General features: G+C 41.1%; 1 protein-coding gene across 3 annotated transcripts in view; it reads left to right on the forward strand.

Moving 5' to 3' along the window:
- The first annotated feature begins 551 nt into the window (after positions 1–551).
- Positions 552–21,434, forward strand: part of STAB2 (stabilin 2) — a 167,623-nt gene continuing 146,740 nt past the window's right edge. Inside the window, exons 1-9 of one of the 3 annotated variants that reach the window (XM_020982368.2) lie at positions 552–949; positions 7,339–7,472; positions 8,265–8,380; positions 13,960–14,045; positions 16,028–16,097; positions 16,827–16,922; positions 18,800–18,925; positions 19,155–19,351; positions 20,418–20,551. In XM_020982368.2, the coding sequence (XP_020838027.1) occupies positions 869–949; positions 7,339–7,472; positions 8,265–8,380; positions 13,960–14,045; positions 16,028–16,097; positions 16,827–16,922; positions 18,800–18,925; positions 19,155–19,351; positions 20,418–20,551 (1,040 nt within the window). In that variant the 5' untranslated portion in view covers positions 552–868. The remainder of the gene's footprint in view (positions 950–7,338; positions 7,473–8,264; positions 8,381–13,959; positions 14,046–16,027; positions 16,098–16,826; positions 16,923–18,799; positions 18,926–19,154; positions 19,352–20,417; positions 20,552–21,434) is intronic. The other 2 variants (XM_020982367.2, XM_020982366.2) reach the window with 2 other exon arrangements.

Consider the following 21,434-nt stretch of genomic DNA (forward strand, 5'->3'; position numbering starts at 1 on the left):
CATTACTTTGTGTACAGTAAAAAGCAAGGTGGATCTGGAGGCAAAGGATCTGGGTTCAAATCATACCTTTGTCTCTTAATACCTGTGTGATTGTTGGCAAATCACCCTCCCTGGGCCTGAGTTTCCTCATTTGTAAAATGAAGGAGTTAGATTAAATGATCTCCAAGATCCTTTCTAGCTCTAGCCTATAACAATAATGATATGACCTCCGATGTCCTTTCCAGCTCAAGACCCTATAATCTTTTTAATTTTTTCCCAACAAAATTCAGAGACCCTGACAGTTCTTTCTTTCCCACATAGTGCCTAGGACAGGACCCTCCTTTTTGGCACTCACGTAAATGCTGACAAACTCCAAGTCTGGCCAGTTTTATTCCATTTGTATGAGCTGGCATGGAGCCCATGCCTGAAAGAGGGAGATGAGTTATGGGGTAGGCTCTAAGAATTGTGCCAGGGCACAATCACGGGGCAGGTCAGACAGGAGCCTAAGAGGTTGGGGACAGTTCTTAAAAGCTGTGGAGGGCACAGACAAGCCTTGCTGTGGCCCTGCCTCTCAGGATATCCTGTCTTTCAGCAGGGGTAGTGTGGATCCTCCACTGGAATGGTCGTTTTCCCTAAAATCCCATATTTTGGCATTTTTCCTGTCTAGGTCAGGTTTCCCATGTCTGTTGTTTCAGTCCTGAGGTTCTCCACAGGAAGAGAAGGCAACTGACTTAAAGGGGCTTAAAAGCAAGGACTGGACAGAGAAAGAGCTAGTTGGGCTAAGGGAAAGTTAATGAAGGGCAGCTGATCTCTCCCCCTCCACCATTTGGTCGTTAACAAAATTAGAGAATTCTGGAGAGAGGGTGGAAGGAGCAGATATTTCCTCATCATGAGAAAAAGCCTGAAGCCTTCTTTCCTCCTTGGTTTTATCATCCATATTCTCTGTTCCCTGGCTGAAACCCTAGAGCAGGTAAGACAAACTTTCTGTCTGTGGCAGGTAATAGTTCTTCCCCGGCCACCCCCACCCCCACCCCCACCCCCACCCTTCAGCCTTGTTATTTCATCAGTATGAGGAACTCACAGTGCAAGAAAACCCCTCCACTAATGCATATTGGCAATTCTTCAGTGATTGTCTGAGGTACTGAGAGGTTAAATGATTTGCTTATGTTCACACAACTAGGACATAGTATAGTGGAAAGAAGTCAGGGGAACCTGGGTTCACACCCGGCTTCTGTTGCTTACTGTATTACCTTGGATAAGTCACTTAAATTCTCTGCATCTTGGTTTCCTCATTTGTAAAATGGAGATGATAGTAGCAACTACCCCACAGGGTTGTTGTGAGGATAAAATAATACAGTATCTATAATACCTATTATAGATATTATATAAATAACATGTAATAATAATATAATATTATATATAATATATATCTTTTTGCATAATGAACTTATTTGGTGAAGTCTATAGACCGGTTCTCAAAATAATATTTTGAAATGTATAAAATACACAGGATAACAATGGAAACCAATTATGATAAAATTCAGTTATCAAAATATTTTTTGAATCTTCACAGACTCTAAGTTAAGAACCTCTGCCTTAAGCATATCTAAAATCATTAGCTATAATTATTATCTCTAAGGTGAACTAGATAGTCACTGGGTCCCTTCCAGTTTTAGACCCTAACCTCTGGCATCAGAGACGTGACTTCAACCCGGGTCTTCCTGACAACAAAGTCAGCCCTTTCTGCACAGTGACACATTGACGTTGGTTGCTTTTGTCATTCATTTAAGGCTTTTGTTTTCCAATAGAATTCTAAATATACAAGTTAGGTTTGATGAAAGAAATTTAAACTCAGAGGGAGGCTCTGTATTTTCAAAGCTTGTTACTACTTGTGGCTTAGAAATTATGACTATTTTGTATGCCAACATCTACTAAAACATTGTTTTGACATTTTTATGGATCAATGTGTTATCTGATTATGGGTGACCTTTCAGGATGCATTAATGGTCCATTTCTGGCATAGTTATTTGTCATGTTCTCAAGGATATTTTGAGGTCTGTATTTGTAGTTGCAAGGATTTGGCAACTGTTAGGGTTTATTGCAATTTATATTAGATCTTTTTATTTTAAATTATTTTTAACTTTTAAATTATTTTAATTGAATTTTTCATTTTAAGGTCAAATTTTATATTAATTTAAGTCAAATTGTTAATAAACAAAAATCCACTTTCTCTCCTTCCCACCTCTTCTCACCACCTCCTATTCATTGAAAAAGAAAGAACAACAAAATTCCTGTAACAAGCATGTATAACTCAAGTAAAACAAATTACCATATTTGTCATGTCAGAAAAATGTGTTTCAATTTGTACTTTGAGTCCATCCCTTTTCGCCCAGTAGGTGGGTGTTTTATTCATTTATAAAAGATTTCAAGCATCTGATATGTAATTGTGTAATATATAATCTACCAAGTACTCTCTTCCTAATATTTTGGAGGACTTAACTTCTCTAAATTAATTTTATTTCGAGGCATGTTTTTTGTTACACCACTGGTAGGGGGAAGAGAAAACCCTTGTTACAAATAAGTATATTGAAACAAAACAAATTCACAAAACAGAACAAATTCCCGTGATAGTCATGACTAGAAATGTGTCTAATTCCACTTCTTAGTCTGTGACCTGTCGGAAAGCAGGTAATAGTCTTCATCATCGGTCCCCTGGAATTATGATTTATCATCGCATTGATCAGAGTTAAGTTCTTCAAAATGTTTCATTTTTATAATGCAGATGTTATAGTATGGTGCTGAATTTGTATAGTCTATAGTGGTATGTTGCACTGTTTCTATCATAATCTGCTTGGTTAAGAAACTCAGGCTCCTAAAAGATAATCCTTCTATAACTTAGGTTATCATCATCATCATCATCATCATCATCATCATCATTTATCACTTCTCGTCTTTTTTTTGATGGGGTTCATATAGAAAGGATCCTAAAAAGTTTATGCTGCTATTGATCTTTTATATACGATATTCTGTGGACTCTTGCACAGATGGTAAAAAAAAAAAAACAAGTATTACTTTTTTCTTTTTCTTTCTTTTTTTTTCTGTAATTGACTAAAGTATTCAGATGAAGCTCATCTTCTGCAGGCTCACTGACAGCATCCCTGGGGCAACACTAATGGTACGAAGGGTACTATGCACCTCATTTTGTTCCCTTATGATTTTGATCTCTTTAGCCAGGTCTCTATCTTTTGAAAGTTTTTTTGTTCCACATAGCTTGGAGATTATAAGTGCTCAGCATGGTGATAGCTATTAAAAACATTACTCTTAAATACTTATGGATCCATTTCACATCCAGACGATTGTTAGAAATAGTACCATTTCAGATCATTGTCCTGTACTGGTATAGTTTATTTATTGAATTTTCAAGGATATTTTGAAGTCTGTGTTTGTAGTGTGGGAATTATCATTGTCATTAACACCACCACCACCACCACCACCATCATCATCATCATTGTCATTGTCATTGTTGTTATTACAAGGTTTGGGGCACTTAGTTCAATCCAGATCCCAGTGGCTTCAGCTGATATTCAAAGCTTAGTTTGCTGTTCCATTGTACAGAAGTGTCCAAATTTAGAAATACTATATATCAGTCAAATAGTCAGGGTTTATTAGATTCTTGCTCTGTGTCAGGTACTAGAAATACAGCAAAAATCTAACAATCCCTGCCCTCAAGGAGCCTAGAGTAAATAATACATGAAAATAAATGCAAAATATATTCAAAGTAGATACTTTATAATTGGGGAGGGACCACCAACAGCTGGGTAGATGAGGAAAGGTTTCATATAGGGTAGCACTTGACTGAGCTTTGAAGGATGTGAGAGATTCTAATAGGCAAAGTGAGGGAGGGAGTGTGCATTCCAAGAATGCGCACAGCCCAAGACACATGGGAAGTGGAATGTTTTGCCTGAAAAATAGCAAGCAGTCTGTTGTGGCTGGAATGTAGAGTGTGAAAAAGAGAGTGATGTGTAATAAATCTAGAAGCAGAGTCTGGAGACAAATGATCAAGGATGAGGCATAGAGGAGCACCACATTCAGACTTGGGCTTTAGAAATATCACTTTGGCAACTTTATGGAGAAGAGGTTGGAGAGGGGGAGAGACTAGACAGGGGGAGAGCAATTAGGAAACTATGGCAGTTGCCCAGGCAAGAGGTGCAGAGGGTCTAAGCTAGGTTGGGAGTCATGTGTGTAGAAAGAATTAATGTTCGTGCTTCCCTTCCAAGCCTAAGAATTTATGAATTTGCAAATGAGGTTCCTAAGTTGGCAGGGAACTTTTGAAAGCCAATGGCAGTATAAGAAGGGAATGGTAGAAATTTAATAAGTATGGAGAGACATGGAAGGGTGGATTGTGTCAAGTGCCATTTGATACAGTGATCTAAAGATTAAATGGTGGAAAAGCTTGTTTAGAAAAACTAGAATCTGACTTCAAGATCCCAGTTCCACAGATTGTTGATTGGAATCATTCTGAGTGCTATTGCTTTTATTCCCTAGAGATCAAAGGATCTAGAACAGGGGTGGGGAAGCTGCAGCCTCAGGGCAGCCTTTTGACTGAGTCTAAGTTTTACAGAACAAATCCTTTTATTAAGGGGTTCTAGATGCTAGATTCTAGAACTAAGAAAAAACCCTTAGGGATCATATAGCTTTTAGAGCTAGGAGGGACCAAAGCTGAAAAGGGTTGCATCTCCTAGTCCTATCCCCTCATTTTACAGATGAGGAAACTGAGATCTATAAAGAAGAAGAAACCCAAGGTCACAGAGGTCCCCAGGATTCAAACTAAAGTCATCAAAGCCAGTGCTCTTGCCACCATATCATGTATATTTCCATGGCTGGAGCATGTTTCTGTTTCAAATTTGAACCACTAGAGAGATGGACTTCTCTGACCTGTGCCATTCATTGAGATAACTTCACATACAAGCAGAACTAGAGAAGACCTTCAGATGATCTCATAGTAAAATGAAATGTGTGCTGGAATCTGGGGTCAGAAGACCTGGGTTCAAATCCCACCCTTGCTACTTACTACTGCCTGCCCAACCTTGGACAAGTCACTAAACATCTGAGGAGGGTGGACCAGATGGCCTTTGAGTACCCTGGACAGCTTCATCTTTGTCACTGTATCCCCATCACTCAGCACAATACCTCATACATAGTGGACACCAAAGAAGTTCTTGCTGACTTGAATTGAGGGATGGTGGAATAGTAGATGAAGCCTTGGACTTGGGGTTGGGAAGACCTAGGTTCAAATACTGTCTCAGATACTTATCAACCGTGTGACCCTGGACAAGTTACATAACCCTCCCAATGCTCAGTTTCCTCATCTCTCAAATGAGGGTTTTAGATTCAGTGACGTCTGAGTTACCTCCCAACTCCAAATATGTGATATGATTCCTTCTAGCTCTATATCTCTGATAATGTGAATAAAACATTTTTAAGCATCTATTATGTGCCTGGTACTTGCTAGATACCATAGAGGGAAAAACAACAGCAAAAGAAATATTCATTCTAGATCAAGGAGATTAGGCCATCAGAGACATGTGAAACGGGAGAGCTAGGCAAACTGATTCCATCATTCATATGATCATGGAGTTAGGGCTAGAAAGGACACCAAGAAACAATCTGAACTTCCCTGTGATATACTTTATTACGTGCTATATTATGTTGCTATTCAATAGATATGCCTTGTCTCTCCAATGAGATCACAAGCCTTTTGAGGGCAGAGCAATTATATGTCTTTAACTATCATAGTCTCTGGCATTCTGGTGGACATGCAGTAAATGTTCAGTAAATACATGTGGAACAAATGTTGGCAAACCTTTTGGACAACCATTGGTTGTGGTTTTGTAGGGGAGCTTTATTTAGGTATGGCTTGGACCAGATGACCTCTGCAGTCCCTTCCAACTCTGGGTCTGTGATTCTTGAGAACAGCAGGTTCTGCGACCAGTTTCCTTGGAAGATCCTAACTAGAATCCACTCTAATCCATCTTCCACGAAGCTGCCAAAATAATCTTTCTGAAGCCCACATCTGACCTGCTCAAAAATCTTCATAGGATCTCTATCACCTCTAAGACAAAATATAAATGTAAAATATAAATGTAAAACAAAATATAAGTATAGCTTGACATTTGATGTTATTCACAATCTGGCTTCACTCCACCTTTTCAGTCTTATTTTACAATGTTCTTCTTCAGCTAGCATTTATAATAATAATAGCTAGCATTTGCAAAGTATTTTGAGGTTTGCAAAGCACTGGACAGATATCTCACTTTATACTCATGATAACACTCGGAGGTAGGTGCCTTATTGTCCCCATTTTATAGATGAGGAGCCTGAGGCTGAGATTAGTGGCTTGCTGGGTGTCACATGGCTGGTGTCTGAAGCAGGATTAGTACTCGGGTCCTCCTGACTCCAGGCCCAGTATTTGGTATTTTTTCAATCTGGCATCTTCTTCTGTCTCTGAAATTTTGCACAGGCTGTCCCTCCAGACCTAGAATGCAACCCTCTTCACCTCTGATTCTAAGAGTGCTTTCCTCATTGTTAGTGCTTCTTCCCTCTTCAATTTGATCTTAGGTTTTATGTTTGGTATAGTAAGGGAAAACCTCCTGAATTTGGAGTCAGAGAATTCTAATTGCCACTTACCCTTAGTGTGACTGTAGGTAAGTCATTTTATTTCTCTATACCTCAATTTACTCATTTGTTTAAAAAAAAGGATCTTAATCACTTTGAAGGTCACTTCTAGCTCTAAATCTCTACACCTAGATCCCCATATCAAATTTAAGCTCCCCGAGGGAAAAGAAGGGGGTTTTTGTTTTTGTTCTGTTTTTTTTTTTCAGTCTTGGCTGTGTATACACAACATATCATGAGATAGAGGATAGGAAACTGGACTCAGAGTCAGGAAGACCTTGGCTCAAGTCTAGCCTCTGGCACATAGTCATGTGGAAAGGCCCTTACCTTCTCTACACCCTCAGGCAACTCTCTAGAACTATATAAAGTACTTACTGTCCCATACACTGATGAAATTACACATCTGGACCACAACAGAAATAACTAGCACCTGGTTCAATGCCTCACACATTGGTGCTTTTCAAATTCTTTTGGTGTTGAATTGAACTGAACTGAGCTGCATCAGACCAAGCTGAAACATCTCTCCAATTTTAAACAGCTATTTTGCAAGTGAAGTTTGTCTCAATAACCCTACAGCTGGGATCTGGCCCCCACATAAAAAGTTATTTAAATGACCATGATTGATAGTGAGATGTTCCCAAAAGACAGCCAGAACATGAACTGAGACTGTTTCATAACTCTCCCCAGGCAAATAGATGTGACAAGAAAACTCTGATTACCACCAGGACTGAGTGCCGATCGTGCAGTCTCAATCTTCGCATCAATTGTCCAGACGGTTACACTAAAGTGACCAATGGCTCCTCAGGAGTGCGAGACTGCAGGTAAGTACCATGGACAAGTCCTATTGCAGAAATTATCTACAACTGAGAGAATTTCTTTAAACTGAAACTGACCTGCCACAAAGTAGCATCCTGAAATTTTCCCTTATTCTTCTAATGCTACATCAAGAAATCTATGTGTCAAATCTATTCATGTGAATTTTCAAACTACTTATTGCTTTTGATTCAAATCTCATAAAACACCTGTCCTTGAAGGCAGAAAGCCCTGGGTTCAAGTCTCACCTCTTCCGCATACTGGTTGTGTGACCCTGGACAAGTCATTTATCCATACACTGCTTTAGGCAACTCACTGAGACAGGGTTGCAGACAAGGTGTGAACTTGCTTTGGTTGATGAAGTTTCTTCCAACTGTGAGTTCCCTACATTAATGACCACATTGATCTAGTTCTTCTCCTTTTCAAAAAAAAAAAAGTTGAACTTAAAAAAAAAATTAACTCTATTGCCTGTACTACCACTCTTTCTTTTCTCCTTTAGAAATTCTTGGGTTGTTTCCTCTCTACAAACAGGATAATAGGTTATGAAAATAGAATAAGAGCTTGAGAATATGGAGTGTTTCATTTGGGTCATTTTATCCCCAGCACCTAGCACACATAGTAGGTGCTTAATAAATGCTTGACTTACTGATTCAAGAAATAGTCCATCTGTGAGTTATATTCCTTTATCAACATTGGTTTATATAGGATTTCCTCTAAGTAGCTTTCTAGAGTACTTCTCGAATTTTTCTAATGTATGCCTAACACCCTCCCTCTTTTTTTTTTTTTGTTCTGTCTCCAAGATATTCCTTCAAGGTCAGGGATTATGCCCTGTCTCTTCCTGGATGCCGACATATATGCAGAAAAGAATATCTACAGCCCATGTGCTGCCCAGGGTTCTGGGGTCCAGACTGCATGGGTAAGTGCCTCTATCTTTACTTCAGATTTATGGACATTGCAAATGTCTTCCTGGGTCTCCTTCAGTTTTGTAGACAAACAAGCTTTGCAATCAGAAAACTGATGAGATGTTCTGAGCCTCTTCAGCTCAGTCTATCTGCATGCAGACACGTTTAAATTTACAGGAAGGATTTGCTTTTGTGCATGGTGTAATTGAAATAGGGGCAGATCTACATTCAAATCTCCCACCTGGTCATTAGAGTGACATCTGACCCCAGGCAAGTCCCTTGACCTTTATGAGCCTGTTTCCTCACCTGCAAAATGGTGTTAATAGTGCCAGGATTACAAGGCTCAAATAAGATTATATTTGTAAACTGCCTTGCAAATATTAGTGGTTCAGATCCAACATGCAATTTAAAAAAGCATGTTGGTTCGGAGATCTGAGTTCAAATTCTTTTTCTGACCTTTACTGCCTGTATAACCTTGGACAAATAGTTTGAGGCCTTTGAGCCTAGCTTCATCATCCATGAAAGTAGGTACCTTCCAGCCCTGAATCTATAGTCCTGTGAACATGTAACTTGCCCCTCTTTCTCTGACCTTTTCTTATAGTGTGATCAAGAGAATAGACACTATAAAAATAAGATGACCTGAAATCAGAAGCTCCAGCACATATTCTATCCTTTGCATTATGCTATATCTCCTGCCAAGCATAGAAAAGTTCCCCATATGAGATCAAAATGCTGACATCGGTGAAAAAGTTCTTTGAAAGCTCACTCAATTCCTTCTAATTGTTCAATTCAATAAGCATGCTTTGAGATCATGAGACTATGCTGGGTGCTGGAGATACAAAGATAAATAATAATAATAACAATAATTTGCATTTCTCTATAATGCTTTAAGGTTTGAAAAGCACTTTATAAATATTATCTAATTTGACATTCCCCCCAACAACCTTGAGAGGTATGTGCTATTATTATCTCCATTTTACAGATGAAGAAACTGAGGCAGGTTAAATAACTCATCCAGAGTCACACAGCTAGTAAACTAGTCTGAGGCTAGAGTTGAACCTAGTGCTTCCTGATTCCAGGTCCCAGGCTCTACCCACTGTATTACCTAGCTACCTCCAATAAAAGACCTTATTCTACAAGAGGCATATAACATATGCCCAGATCAGCAGGTTAGAGCACAATTAGAGTTAGGGTTAGAGTGCAATTAGGGTTAGGGTTAGAGGTAAGGGAAAATTTCCTTAGCATTTCTTTCCGGTATAAATGTTGGCAACAAACCACAGCAGAATTAGCAGTACCTGTGATTTTGTCACGTGTAGAAATGACAGATATTTTCATATCACATTATTCTTGTTGCAGATAGCTCAAAGCATAGTTTATGATCATCAACCCTATCTCCACATGTAACCGTCAGGTACCTAACCCAAACCCAAGGATATGCTGCCGCCAGCTCATTGTTAAATTTTCAGTGTGAGCATTTGCACCTCAGAGATCAACAGATGCTATAAATTAGAACTTGTTTTAATATTTTTTATTGTCTAGACTTCAGAAAGTGATAGAGAAAATGTTAAGGATGCAAATTAAGCTTAAAAGTGTGTCTAGATACACCCCTGCTAACCCGTCAGACACCTAACACTGATTCTGTATCTGACCTTAACCCATCAAACACCATGAGAAACTATTTCAAAATTACTATAGTTATTAGACTTGCTACTGTATCATACATCATTGAAGTCTTATTGTCTGCAAACCATTTCAGTTTAATACTATGTATCTTATTTTAAGCTCTCAAAACCATGATTCTAAGGAGTCTATAGCCTTCACCAGATTTGCCAAAAGGGTTTGGCGGGGGGGGGGGGGAAGATTTAAGAACCTCTGCACTAGAGAAGCAATTTTCCAATTTACAAACCATTTCAGTTTAATACTATGTATTTTATCTTATGCTTTTAAAAACATGATTCTGAGGAGTCCATAGCTTCCACCAGATTTGGTGAACAGGACAGGAAAAAAAAAAGTTTAAGAGCCTCTGAACTAGAGAAGCAATTTGCCCATCAAAAAGCATTTATTAAGTGTCTGCAGCATCTACAAGATAGGTAGAGAGTAAAGTAGAGCTAGCAGAGGGGAGAGGATGGAAGCAGTCAATCAGAATATTGTTGAAATATCCTGATAAATCTGGAGATCAGAAGAGCACACAGGGTGTGGGTGTTTCTTATGCCTTCTGTCACTCAGTTGAGGGAGGAAGAGCTAGAGAGCATACCCCTTATCTGCTGTTAGTGACATGCTGCATTTGTTAGAAAGGCTTCCTTCCTTCCTGTGACGTGTGGAGGAAAGAGTATCTCTCCTCGAAATTGACAAAGTGAGATTCTGGCTATCACTTAACATTTCCTGAAGAGATAAGGGTTCTGGGAGGGGGGAAACAGGGAAAGGGAAAAGAGCTTACATTTGGAGGAAGCATATTCCCAGGCTCTGCAGCTATAAGCTATGCCAGGCAGAATTCTCTTTCTTCTCAGTAAATCAACCAGATTGTCACCCAAAACCCCTTTAGAAATCGGGCACAAAGTCTGACCATTCACCCATGCAGCTGCCACCCCTGTGGTTCTAATGATTTTGCCCTTATTAAAACTGACAGGGCTAGAATACCTGAGTCTTCTTGGTTTTGCTCTTGTTCATCCTCATTCAGGAATACAGAACCAGAATTCTTTCATCTTGGGGATCATATCACACATGAACAACACAGAATTAACTAGGCACTTAGTAGCTATTTTAAGTCAAATTATGAGATTGCATTAAGTTATAGAATTAAAGTGTGTGTGTGTGTGTGTGTGTGTGTGTGTGTGTGTGTCAAGGAAGAGGGGAGTTTAGGGGGTACTTACATATTCATAGGACCCTACATTTAGTCCTGAAAAGTACCTCCTTTCATAGATGAGGAAGCTGAAGCTCAAAGGCATTAAGCTACTTGCCCAAGATTATACAGGAAATAAAGACCAGAGCCAGGATTTGAACTCAGATCTTTGGACTCCATAGCCTAAGGGAAATAATGCATGCACGGAAATACAAAATGTATTCAAAGTAGATACACTATAATTGGGAAGGGACCACTAACGGTTGGGTAGATGAGGAAAGATTTCCTACGGGGTAGCACTTGACTGAGCTTTGAAGAGTCTCTCTAATAGGCAAAGTTAGGAAGAGAGTGTGCATTCCAAGAATAGGAAGGGACCTTAATGTAACCCTCATTTTACAAAGGAAGAAACTGAAGTCCAAAATAATGCATTCACGTAAATACAAAATGTATTCAAAGTAGATACTCTATAATTGGGAAGGGACCACTAACGGTTGGGTAGATGAGGAAAGGTTTCCTACGGGGTAGCACTTGACTGAGCTTTGAAGAGTCTCTCTAATAGGCAAAGTTAGGAAGAGAGTGTGCATTCCAAGAATAGGAAGGGACCTTAATGTAACCCTCATTTTACAAAGGAAGAAACTGAAGTCCAAAGAGGTGTTGACTTCCTAGATCATCGACTCATAAGATCATAATTCTAGAGCTGAAAGGAACTTCAGAAGTTAGCTAGTCCTTCATTTTGCAGATGAAGAAACCGAGGCACAGAGCAGAAGTTATTAGCCCGAAGTCTGTGAACTTTTTTTTTAATATTTTTGACAAGTCTTTCCATATACTTCCTTTAAAATCCTATCAAGGTCTTTTTTTTCTTTTTGCATTTAAAAACATTCTGAAAAAAGATCTATAGGTTTTACCACACTGCCAAAGGATGCCATCACACACAAAAGGTTAAGAGAGGTCAAATGTCTTGCCTAGGGTTATGCACAGGTAGTTAAGTGGCAAAGGCAGGATTTGAACATAGGTCCTCCATATCTACAAGCAAAAGTATTTGTTTGCCTTTCATTCAAGTTCTTTGAAGGATAGATAGATATCAGGTATGTTATAAAAGGATTCTTTTTTTCAGGCATGCTCTGACACTGTGTGACCTCAGGCAAATCACTGAACCTCTCTGGGCCTCAGTTTCCTTATCTGTAAAATGTAGGGGTTAGGGATGGCCCCTAAAGTCCCTTCCAAAACTCTCAGATCCTATCTTGGTAATATAAGCAGGAGAATTGGTAATACTTCTATTGGAGAGCTGTTACCGAAGCGTCCCTGATGTTGTCAAGGTCACTGTGCTCACTTATCTCTCATCAGGATACACAGTTCCAACTGGGATATAAATGGGAAAACCCAGGAAACATTCCTATTATCTCAAAATCCAACCAGCAAGGTTTTGCACCCAGCCATTGACAATTAATTGGTATTTTCCTTATTTTTGAAAACATAGAATTCCTAGGAGGGCTGTAGCCTCATGCCAAAAGGAAACTCATTATCTCCCTCCCGAAAGCTCCAGAACAATATGATTCTTTGTTGAACAGCTGATAATGGCTTAACCTCTTCATTGAGAAGACCAGCCAAACAGAAGGCCACTTGGGGTCCTGGTGATGACTTGGGGGAAATGGAACCTCTGTGACCCAAAATAGCTTTCTCACTTATTTTCAGTACACAGTGCCCCCAGAAATGTGTCCTGGGAATGAAGGAAGACTATGTCCGATGATAACCATTGCAAATGAGAACTCTGAAAATTGCAGTTCTGGACATTTTATTAAATGAGGGCATGAGGAAAAGAACATAGGAAATTGCTTTGGCTAGCATGAGACATATGCCTTCCGCTGGTTTGTTTTTGGGGGTTTTTTTAGCTTTGATGAAAATGTAACTTGAAGCAGTCTGGTAGGTGCATTGGGCTTGGAACCAAGAAGGCTCATCTTCAAGAGTTCAAATTCAGCCTCATACATGTCCTAGCTGTGTGACCTTGGGCAAGTCATTTAACCCTGTCTGCCTCAGTTTCCTCATCCATAAAATGAGCTGGAGAAGGAAATGGCCAACCACTCCAGGATCTTTGCTGAGAAAACCCCAAGTGGGGTCCTGGAGAGTCAGATATGACTGAACCAACACAACAAAAAAACAAATACTGTGTGCCAGGCAGTGTGCTAAGTACGGGGGATGGTCGGTTACTGTCCTTCATTCCTGAAGAGTACCAAAATGACACCACTATACTAGAGTCAAGTTTCAGTGTGTTGACTGTGACTGCTGGGGATACGGAGGAAGGTAAAAGCCAGTTCCTGCTGTCCAGGAGCTCACGGTCTAATGGCAAAGATAACTGAGCTGGCCAATGATAGAGCAAAAGCTGGGAAGGACCTCAGGAGGCCATTCACTGCAACCACATCGTTTTACAAATGAAGAGGCTGAGGCACTGAGGGTTGCAGTGATTTGCCCAATGATATCTTGAATTTCAAAGGGAGGATTTGAGTCCTTTGACTCAAATCGGAGCCAGGGTTCATCCCGTGGTAGCACATCTCCTCCCCTTGGCCTGCGTTCCAGAGATGTTGGTGCCGTGTGTCTTGTGCAAATGAAGAACGACAGTATTTGTCCATTGAGCTGCTGTGCTTGGGGACAGCCCCCTTCATGTGACAGCCCTCCACCATTTCTGTGAGCATGGCCTTATTTATCATTGTTGTTGTTTGTCGGCAGTTTTCAGCTCTAACTTCTCCATCGTTTCCTCAGAATGTCCCGGAGGAGGGAAGACCCCTTGCAGTGGCCAGGGGCATTGTTCCGATGGCATCGAAGGAAATGGAAGCTGTACCTGCTCTGTAAGTTCCGGGATGAGTCTCCAAGTTTCACACTCTCTAACCTTGGCTACTAGAAGTTCCTCGTATCTTAATACTTCAATGGCTCTTTGACCTCATCAGTCATGGGAAGTCCTTCAATTTGTTGCAGGTCACAATCTATCCATCACTCTATCAGCCTAATTATAACATAGTAATGCTATTTGTAAGAGTACTGGATTTGGAGCCAGAGAAACTGGGTTCAGTCCTGGCCGGGACATGAACTACCTCTATGACCTTAGGCAAGTCACTCATGAGGAGGTCAGACTAGATGAGTCCATTCCATCTGAGGTTCCTTCCAGCTCTGGGTCTTTGATCTTATAATTCTTTGACCTATGAAATCACCTCTCCTCTCTGGGCCTCCGTTTCCTATGCTGTAAAATGATGGGATTTGGACTAGATAGGCTCTGAGGTCCCTTCTCGCTCTAAATCTCTGATAAAATCAACTTGAGCTTTACAACAAGCCTGTAAGGTTAAGTACCATAAGCTCCTTGAGGGCAGGGACTGTCTTTTCCCTTTGTCATATCCCCAGCACTTTACACAGTGTCTAGCACAGGGCAGGCTCTTAAATAAATGTATTAAGTACCTACTATATGCTAGGCACTGGAGGATACCAAGATAGGTACAATGAAGGCCCTGCTCTCCATCTAATTTTTAGTGTAGAACAGTAGATTTGAAATCAAGAGGACCCGTATTCGAATCCCACCTCAACAATTTGCAAGCAATGTGACCCTAGCTAAATTGCCTTATCTGTATGAGCCCTAGTTCCACCTCTTTAAAGTAAGAGTAAAATAAGGCCTTGATGGTGTCTCCAGCTTTAAATCTATGGTCCTGTGACTCCAGCCTCAGACTCTTACTAGTTCTATGACCTTGGGAAAGTCACTTGACCTCTATAGACCTCTACAAAATGAGAAGGGTTGGACTCCATTGGCCCCAAAGGTCCTTTCCAGGTTTACATCTCTAAGCCTATGATTCTAGTCGTATAAACCAGGTCCACACAGGCAGAGCAGAAAGAGCTGGCTTTACAATGAATGGATTTGGGTTTGAATCCTTCGCTGTCACTCGTTAGCTATGCAACCTTGGACAAGACACTTGAGCATTCTGGGTTTCAGTGTCCTCATCAGTAAAATGATGAGTTTGGGCCATATGGCTTTTGAGGTCCCATCTAGCTCTAAAGCTATGGTCCTAGATGACTTGTAGGAGATGGAGACTAGATACGTGATTTCATTGGTATAAGAAACTCCCTAGTGAGAAATTCCCTCCACCAGTGCAGGTTGGCACCTTCTCTAGCCAAGTGTCTAGAGCAGAGAGATGTTGAGTAACTTGCCAAGGTTACACAGCCTAAGTTCATCACAGATGGGACTTGAACCCAGGTCTTCCTCGATTCCAGTCCAGTCCTCTATCCATGCTGCCATATTGTCTCTATGTACAGCACAGATATGTATGATATAAGATAGAATGTATGATATATGATGGAATGTGCAAAGGAGAAACCCAGACAAAAGAAAATTTGAAGTGAAACTTTCAGTTAGGATGGGACATATTAGCAAAGCCTTCATGGTAGAGGAGATGCCTGAATGGGACCTGAAGGAAGAAAAAGATTTCAGCACCCAGAGATGAGGATGGAGTTAATGCAAGATAGGGGGGTCAAGGGGGCAGCTAGGTGGCACAGTGAATAGAGCACCAGCCCTGAAATCAGGAGGACCTGAGTTCAAATCCGACCTCAGGCCAAACACTTGACACTTACTAGCTGTGTGACCCTGGGCAAGTCACTTAACCCCAATTGCCCCCCAAAAAAAAGATACTGGGGTCAAGGTATACAAATGTACCGAGGTCAGAGAATGCTGTGTTTTCTCATACCTTTATCCTACCTCATCAATGAGAAGACACAGTATAGTAAGAGAGCATTCCAAGTGCATTGTGAATACTGTTTAGTCTAGTGACATGTGTTCTATTCTGTTCTGCAGGAAGGATTTGGTGGAACAGCTTGTGAAACCTGTGCAGAAGACAACCTGTTTGGACCCAACTGCACTTCAGGTTTGCCCAGTCACATGAAAGAATGCCTACAAAAAACTTTTCCAGCTTTAAGACATTACATAAAATATTAGCTATTTATTTTGTTTGATAATAAGGGGATATTTATTTTATAATAAATATTGTTTAAAAGGATGAGTCAAGAAGCAAACCAAGCCCTTACAAATAGATGTCTGAGGCAAGATTTGAACTCGGGTCTTCCTGACCCTAAGTCTAGCTCTCTTTCTAATACACTGTACAGGCTGCGTCTGTTTCTCTACCCCAAAAGGGAGCAATGCCCACAATATTTGAGCAGCTAGGTGGTACAGTGGATAGAGCGCCAGCCCTGGAGTGAGGAAGACCTGAGTTCAAATTCTGCCTCAGATATTTACTACCTATGTGACCCTGGGAAAGACACTTAACCCTGTTTGCCTCAGTTTCCTCATCTGTAAGATGGGGGTATACTAGAATCCCTCTGAGGTCCCTTCTAGCTTTAGCCCTTGGACCCTATGATCTCTACTGTGGCACTTACCATCTATGTCACCTTGGACAAGTCACTGACCTTTTCTGTGCCTCAGTTTCCTTATTTGCAAAATGAGGGCTTTGCCTCTCAGGCCCCTTGCAACACAAACCATAGGGCCCTGTGATAGGCACACATTCCCTACTCACCTCACAAGACTGTATGTTGGGAAGAAAGATGCATGTAAGTAGAGAGGGGCCATAGATGCATGGTGTGTTTGCTTCTCTCTCCAGTTTGCAGCTGTGTCCATGGCATGTGTAACAGTGGACTGGACGGAGATGGAGCCTGCCTGTGCTACTCTGCCTATTCAGGCCCCAATTGTGATGAGCGTAAGTGTGGACGTGGCCTCCAGAGCAGACAGGGGCTGGGGACAATGGGGGCTGCCCATGAGGATCAGGTGTGATTCCTGCCCTCACAGAGCTCACAGACTGCCAGATTAGGAAGCTTGGGAAGGGAGCAAAAAGGTGCAGGGCTTGCCACTGGGATGGAGACTTGCTTGCCCCTTGCAGGCAGCTAAGAAAGAAAGGTGTCAGATCACAGGACCTAAAACTGGAAAGAGCAGAACCAGGAGAACGTTGTACACAGTAACAGCCACGTTGTGCGATGACTAATATTGACAGACTTAGCCCTCCTCAGCAATGCAAGGATCAAAGACATCTCCAAAGGCCACATGATGGAAAATGCTAATCACATCCAGAGAAAGAACTACAGAGTTCGAACACAGATCAAAGCAGACTATTTGCTATTTCTTTTCTTCTATTGTGTTTTATTTCCTTTTTCTGGTGGTTCCTCCTGTTGGTTCTAATTCTTACAACATAACTAATGTGAAAATATGTTTAGTAGGAATGTATATGTATAGCCTATATCAGATTGCATACCATCTTGGGAAGGGAGGGGGGAGGGAGGGGGAGAAAAATTTAAAACTCAAAAGCTTATAGAAGTGATGGCTGATAAATCAAAATAAATTAATTTTAAAAATAAATAAATAAAACTAGAAAGAACCTGGAAGGTCATCTAGCCCAGAGGCAGCTGCGGGATGAGGAGGTAGGGGAATGGAAGAAGCCCTGGGGCTAGACTCAGGAAGACCTGAGGACAAATCCAGCTTCATACACCTACTAGCCATATCACCCTGGGCAAGTCACTTAACCTCGGTTTGCCTCAGTTTCCTCATCTATAAAATGAAGATTATAATAGTACCCTACCTGAGAGGTTGTTGTAAAGATCAAATGAGATATCTGGGAAGTGCTTAGCACAGTGCCTAGCACGTAGTAAGTGCTATGTAAATGTTAGCTATCATTATTATTAAAGGCAAAGTGATTCACCCTATGTGTGTCACTAGATGTATGCCCTTGGATAAGTCATTTTACTCTTATAGACTTCAGTTTTCCTGTAGTAATAACTCACATTTCAGGAGGGCTATGTAATTTACCAACTATTTTTCCTTGCAACAATTCTATGTGCTAGGTACAGTAGTACCAGTATTATTCCCACTTTTCAGAAGAGGAAACCAAGGGGAAATGATTTGTCCCCTAGCTGACCGGGACTATTTCATCCAAACTTTTCCTTTCATAGATAAAGAACCTGAGGTTAAATGATTTACCTAAGGTCACACAATCATTGTTAGGATTTGAACCCAGGTCCTCTGACTGTCAATTCCAAGACCTTTTGTTATACCCCTTACTAAGTATCATATCAGAGAGAGGATAGAAGTAGCCATATCAATTTCATCATGTACTTTATAGTGGGAGTTCTTTACCCTGATTGGCTTAGAATAAACATAAATAACAGAAACCTTGAGAGTCTTCCCCTCCCAGATCTATTTTTTTTAAAGAGGCCATTCTTTGCCTTATTTGTAAGAAGCCTTAACCACTGAATGGGTGTTGCCTCAGTTAAACTGAGACCTGTTAAAGACCTCAGCTTGAAAAGGCTAAGGTCCCCCTCTCCATCCTGGGTAATCTCCTGTCATCCTGATCTATATCTGGTTACTAGACCCAGATGGCTCTGGAGAAGAAAGTGAGGCTGGTGACTTTGAACAGCCCTTTCTCACCCAAATCCAATTCACTTGCATGTTATGGTATCACCTCCCTGATGTCATGGTCCCCTTTGAGAACGAAGGACAAACAGCATACTAGGTGAGATCTGGGGTCACTTTCTAAATCCCTTATACTAAAGCAGTCCTTGACCCATCTCTCTTTATTTATTTTAGCAATCCCAGAGTGTGATGCTTTGTTATGCCCAGAAAATTCCAGATGTTCCACTTCCAGCATAGATAAGTCCATATTGGAATGCAAATGCATTCCCAATTACAAAGGAGATGGCCGGCACTGTGAGCGTAAGTAACCCTAATGGGGACTGCTGAGTTGATGGATATATGACAATTTGTACAAGAGGCCAGAAATGTATTTTTCAGTGGCCTTACTCAGCTTTCCTGGAAAACTATTCACCAAGAGACCTGTCTCCTGGGCCTACTAATGTTCACCCACCAGTCCTCATAATTCAAATTCCTTGGCTTATGGCCAGACCTCACCAATCCATCCTTTGTTTTGTCTTTGTCTCTCAAGCTATCAACCCATGTTCGCAAAAGGTCTGTGACGGGAATGCCCATTGTACTTATCTGGGGCCAAATCGACATCGATGTACCTGCCGAGATAGTTACAAAGGGGATGGTCAAGTGTGTGTGCCTGTGGACCCTTGCCAAGAAGACTTTGGAGGCTGCCCCACTCAATCTACAGTGTGCCAATATGATGGCCCTGGACAGGTGAGCAGATGATAACATGGAAGGGGTGCTTCTTTGGATGGGCTGGCCCCAAATGGCAAAATTACGGAAATAAGGAAAATTCCTGTTTATAGAATCGTAGAATGTCAGAGCTGGAAAGGAACTTGAATACCAGCTAGGCCATTGCCTCATTTTAAAGAAGGAGCTGGCCTTAGCTATTTATAGGATCATAAATTTAGAGCTAATTTTGTTCATGAGCATTACTCTCTGCTTAGCTGGATGGACTCAAAAGTTTACAAGCAAGTGGCATGAAGCCTGAGTTGTTTCATGATCAGAGATAGAGAGCCAGAGGGACTTGTAGCCTAAATCCTCCCTCTTATGAACGAGGTAACTGAGATCCAAGGAAGTCCAAGAACTTGTCTGAGGGGCCCCAGAGGCAAAGCCCTCATTTTACAAATGAGGATGCTGAAGCGCAAAGAGGTTCAGTGACTTGTCCAAGTGACACAGGTAGTAAGTGGCACTGTAGAGATCGTGGAGTCCGAGGTAACAAAGGCAGTTAGCATTGGGGAAATTTCAACTCGGGTTCTCTGAATCCTGAGCCATTATTCTTGCACGTGCCAGTCAGATGTAGAGACCAGGCTGAGCAAAGTCAGAAACTATGACGCTAAACACTGAAAAAACAATTTTGAAAAATGGGAGCTCTGGCACTTAGGATTTATGGAAAGGAAGGAAGGAAAAAAGGAAGAAAACAGTTTCTACCCTCAGGAAGCTTACATTCTACAAGGTGAAACAATAGGTACACACAAAATAAATAAAAGGTAATTTTAGCAGTTGAGAAAATATTTGTAAGGTGCTTAGTACAGAGCCTGGGACATAGTAGGTGTTGTTCAAATGCTAGTTATTATTATTAATATTGTTGTTGTAAGATCAAGAAAGAGTCATTATAGACTAAGAGGGTGTTTAAATTGAGCTCTGAAGGTAGCTGGAGACTTGGAGATAGCTAAGAACTACATAAACCTTGGTATGATCATTGTGGAAGAGAAACATTCCTCAATTTCAAATATTTCACTGGATTCTTTTATTTTTCTCCCTCCATTTTCTATCCAAGTCCCACTGTGAGTGCAAAGAACATTACCAGAATTTTGTCCCAGGCCTGGGCTGCAGCATGACAGACCTCTGTGAATCCAGCAATCCATGTCACAAAAATGCCAACTGCACCATGAGGGCTCCCGGCCAAACAGAGTAAGTCTCCCTAATGTCAATCAGCTTCATCTTTCCCCAGAAGCAGATCATGGTAACTCTGGGACAACAGAGAACCTATGATTTTATGGGTATAGGAAACTCCCAGGTAAGGCATTTCCCCACTGCTAATGAAAAAAATCAGCAGTTCCTTTGCAACAGTCTTAGAGAGCTGCCTGGGTCACTGAGAGGTTTGATAAACTACCCCCCTCCCCCACGTCGATCACACAGGCAGGGAGTCAGGGACAGGACTTAATCTCGGGCCCTATGGCCTCAGCACTCACTCTCTGCCCATGCCACAGCTCTACCTCATAGGCATGGAATAAAAGTCATTAGCACTAGAATAGAAACTCCTTAGAGTCAGAAACCCTATCTCTTCCATCATTTTATCATGAGAGCATATATTTACAGCTGAGGAAACTGAGGTCCAAAGAAATTAAGTGACTTGTCCAAGGTTTGAATCAGGATTTGAACTCAGATCTTTCTGAGTTGCAATATAGCCCTCTATCCATTATACTGCAGGTGTCTCTCATTTCTGTCTGTCTTGGTCTGTGTATGTGTCTCTGTCTCTTTGTGTATGTGTGTATGTCTCTGTCTTTGTATGGTGTCTCTTGGGAGTGTCTTAGTGTGTGTATGTGTGTCTGACTGTGGGGAGGAGTGTCTGTGTCTGTCTGTATCTCTTGATCTGTGTGTCTATTTTGGTGTATGTGTATGTGTCTATGTATGTAAGTCTGTCTCTCTGCATACATTTCTGTCTCTCTTGGTCTGTGTGTGTGTCTCTCATGTATATGCATCTGTGTGTATGTATATCTCTCCGTCTGTGTGTGTATCTGTCTCTCTCTATAGGCCTGTATCTCTATCTCTCCGTGTACATGTTTCTTGGTCT

Source organism: Phascolarctos cinereus, unplaced genomic scaffold (genome assembly GCF_003287225.1).
Source record: "Phascolarctos cinereus isolate Bilbo 61053 unplaced genomic scaffold, phaCin_HiC Scaffold_1;HRSCAF=81, whole genome shotgun sequence".
Lineage (NCBI taxonomy): Eukaryota > Metazoa > Chordata > Mammalia > Diprotodontia > Phascolarctidae > Phascolarctos > Phascolarctos cinereus.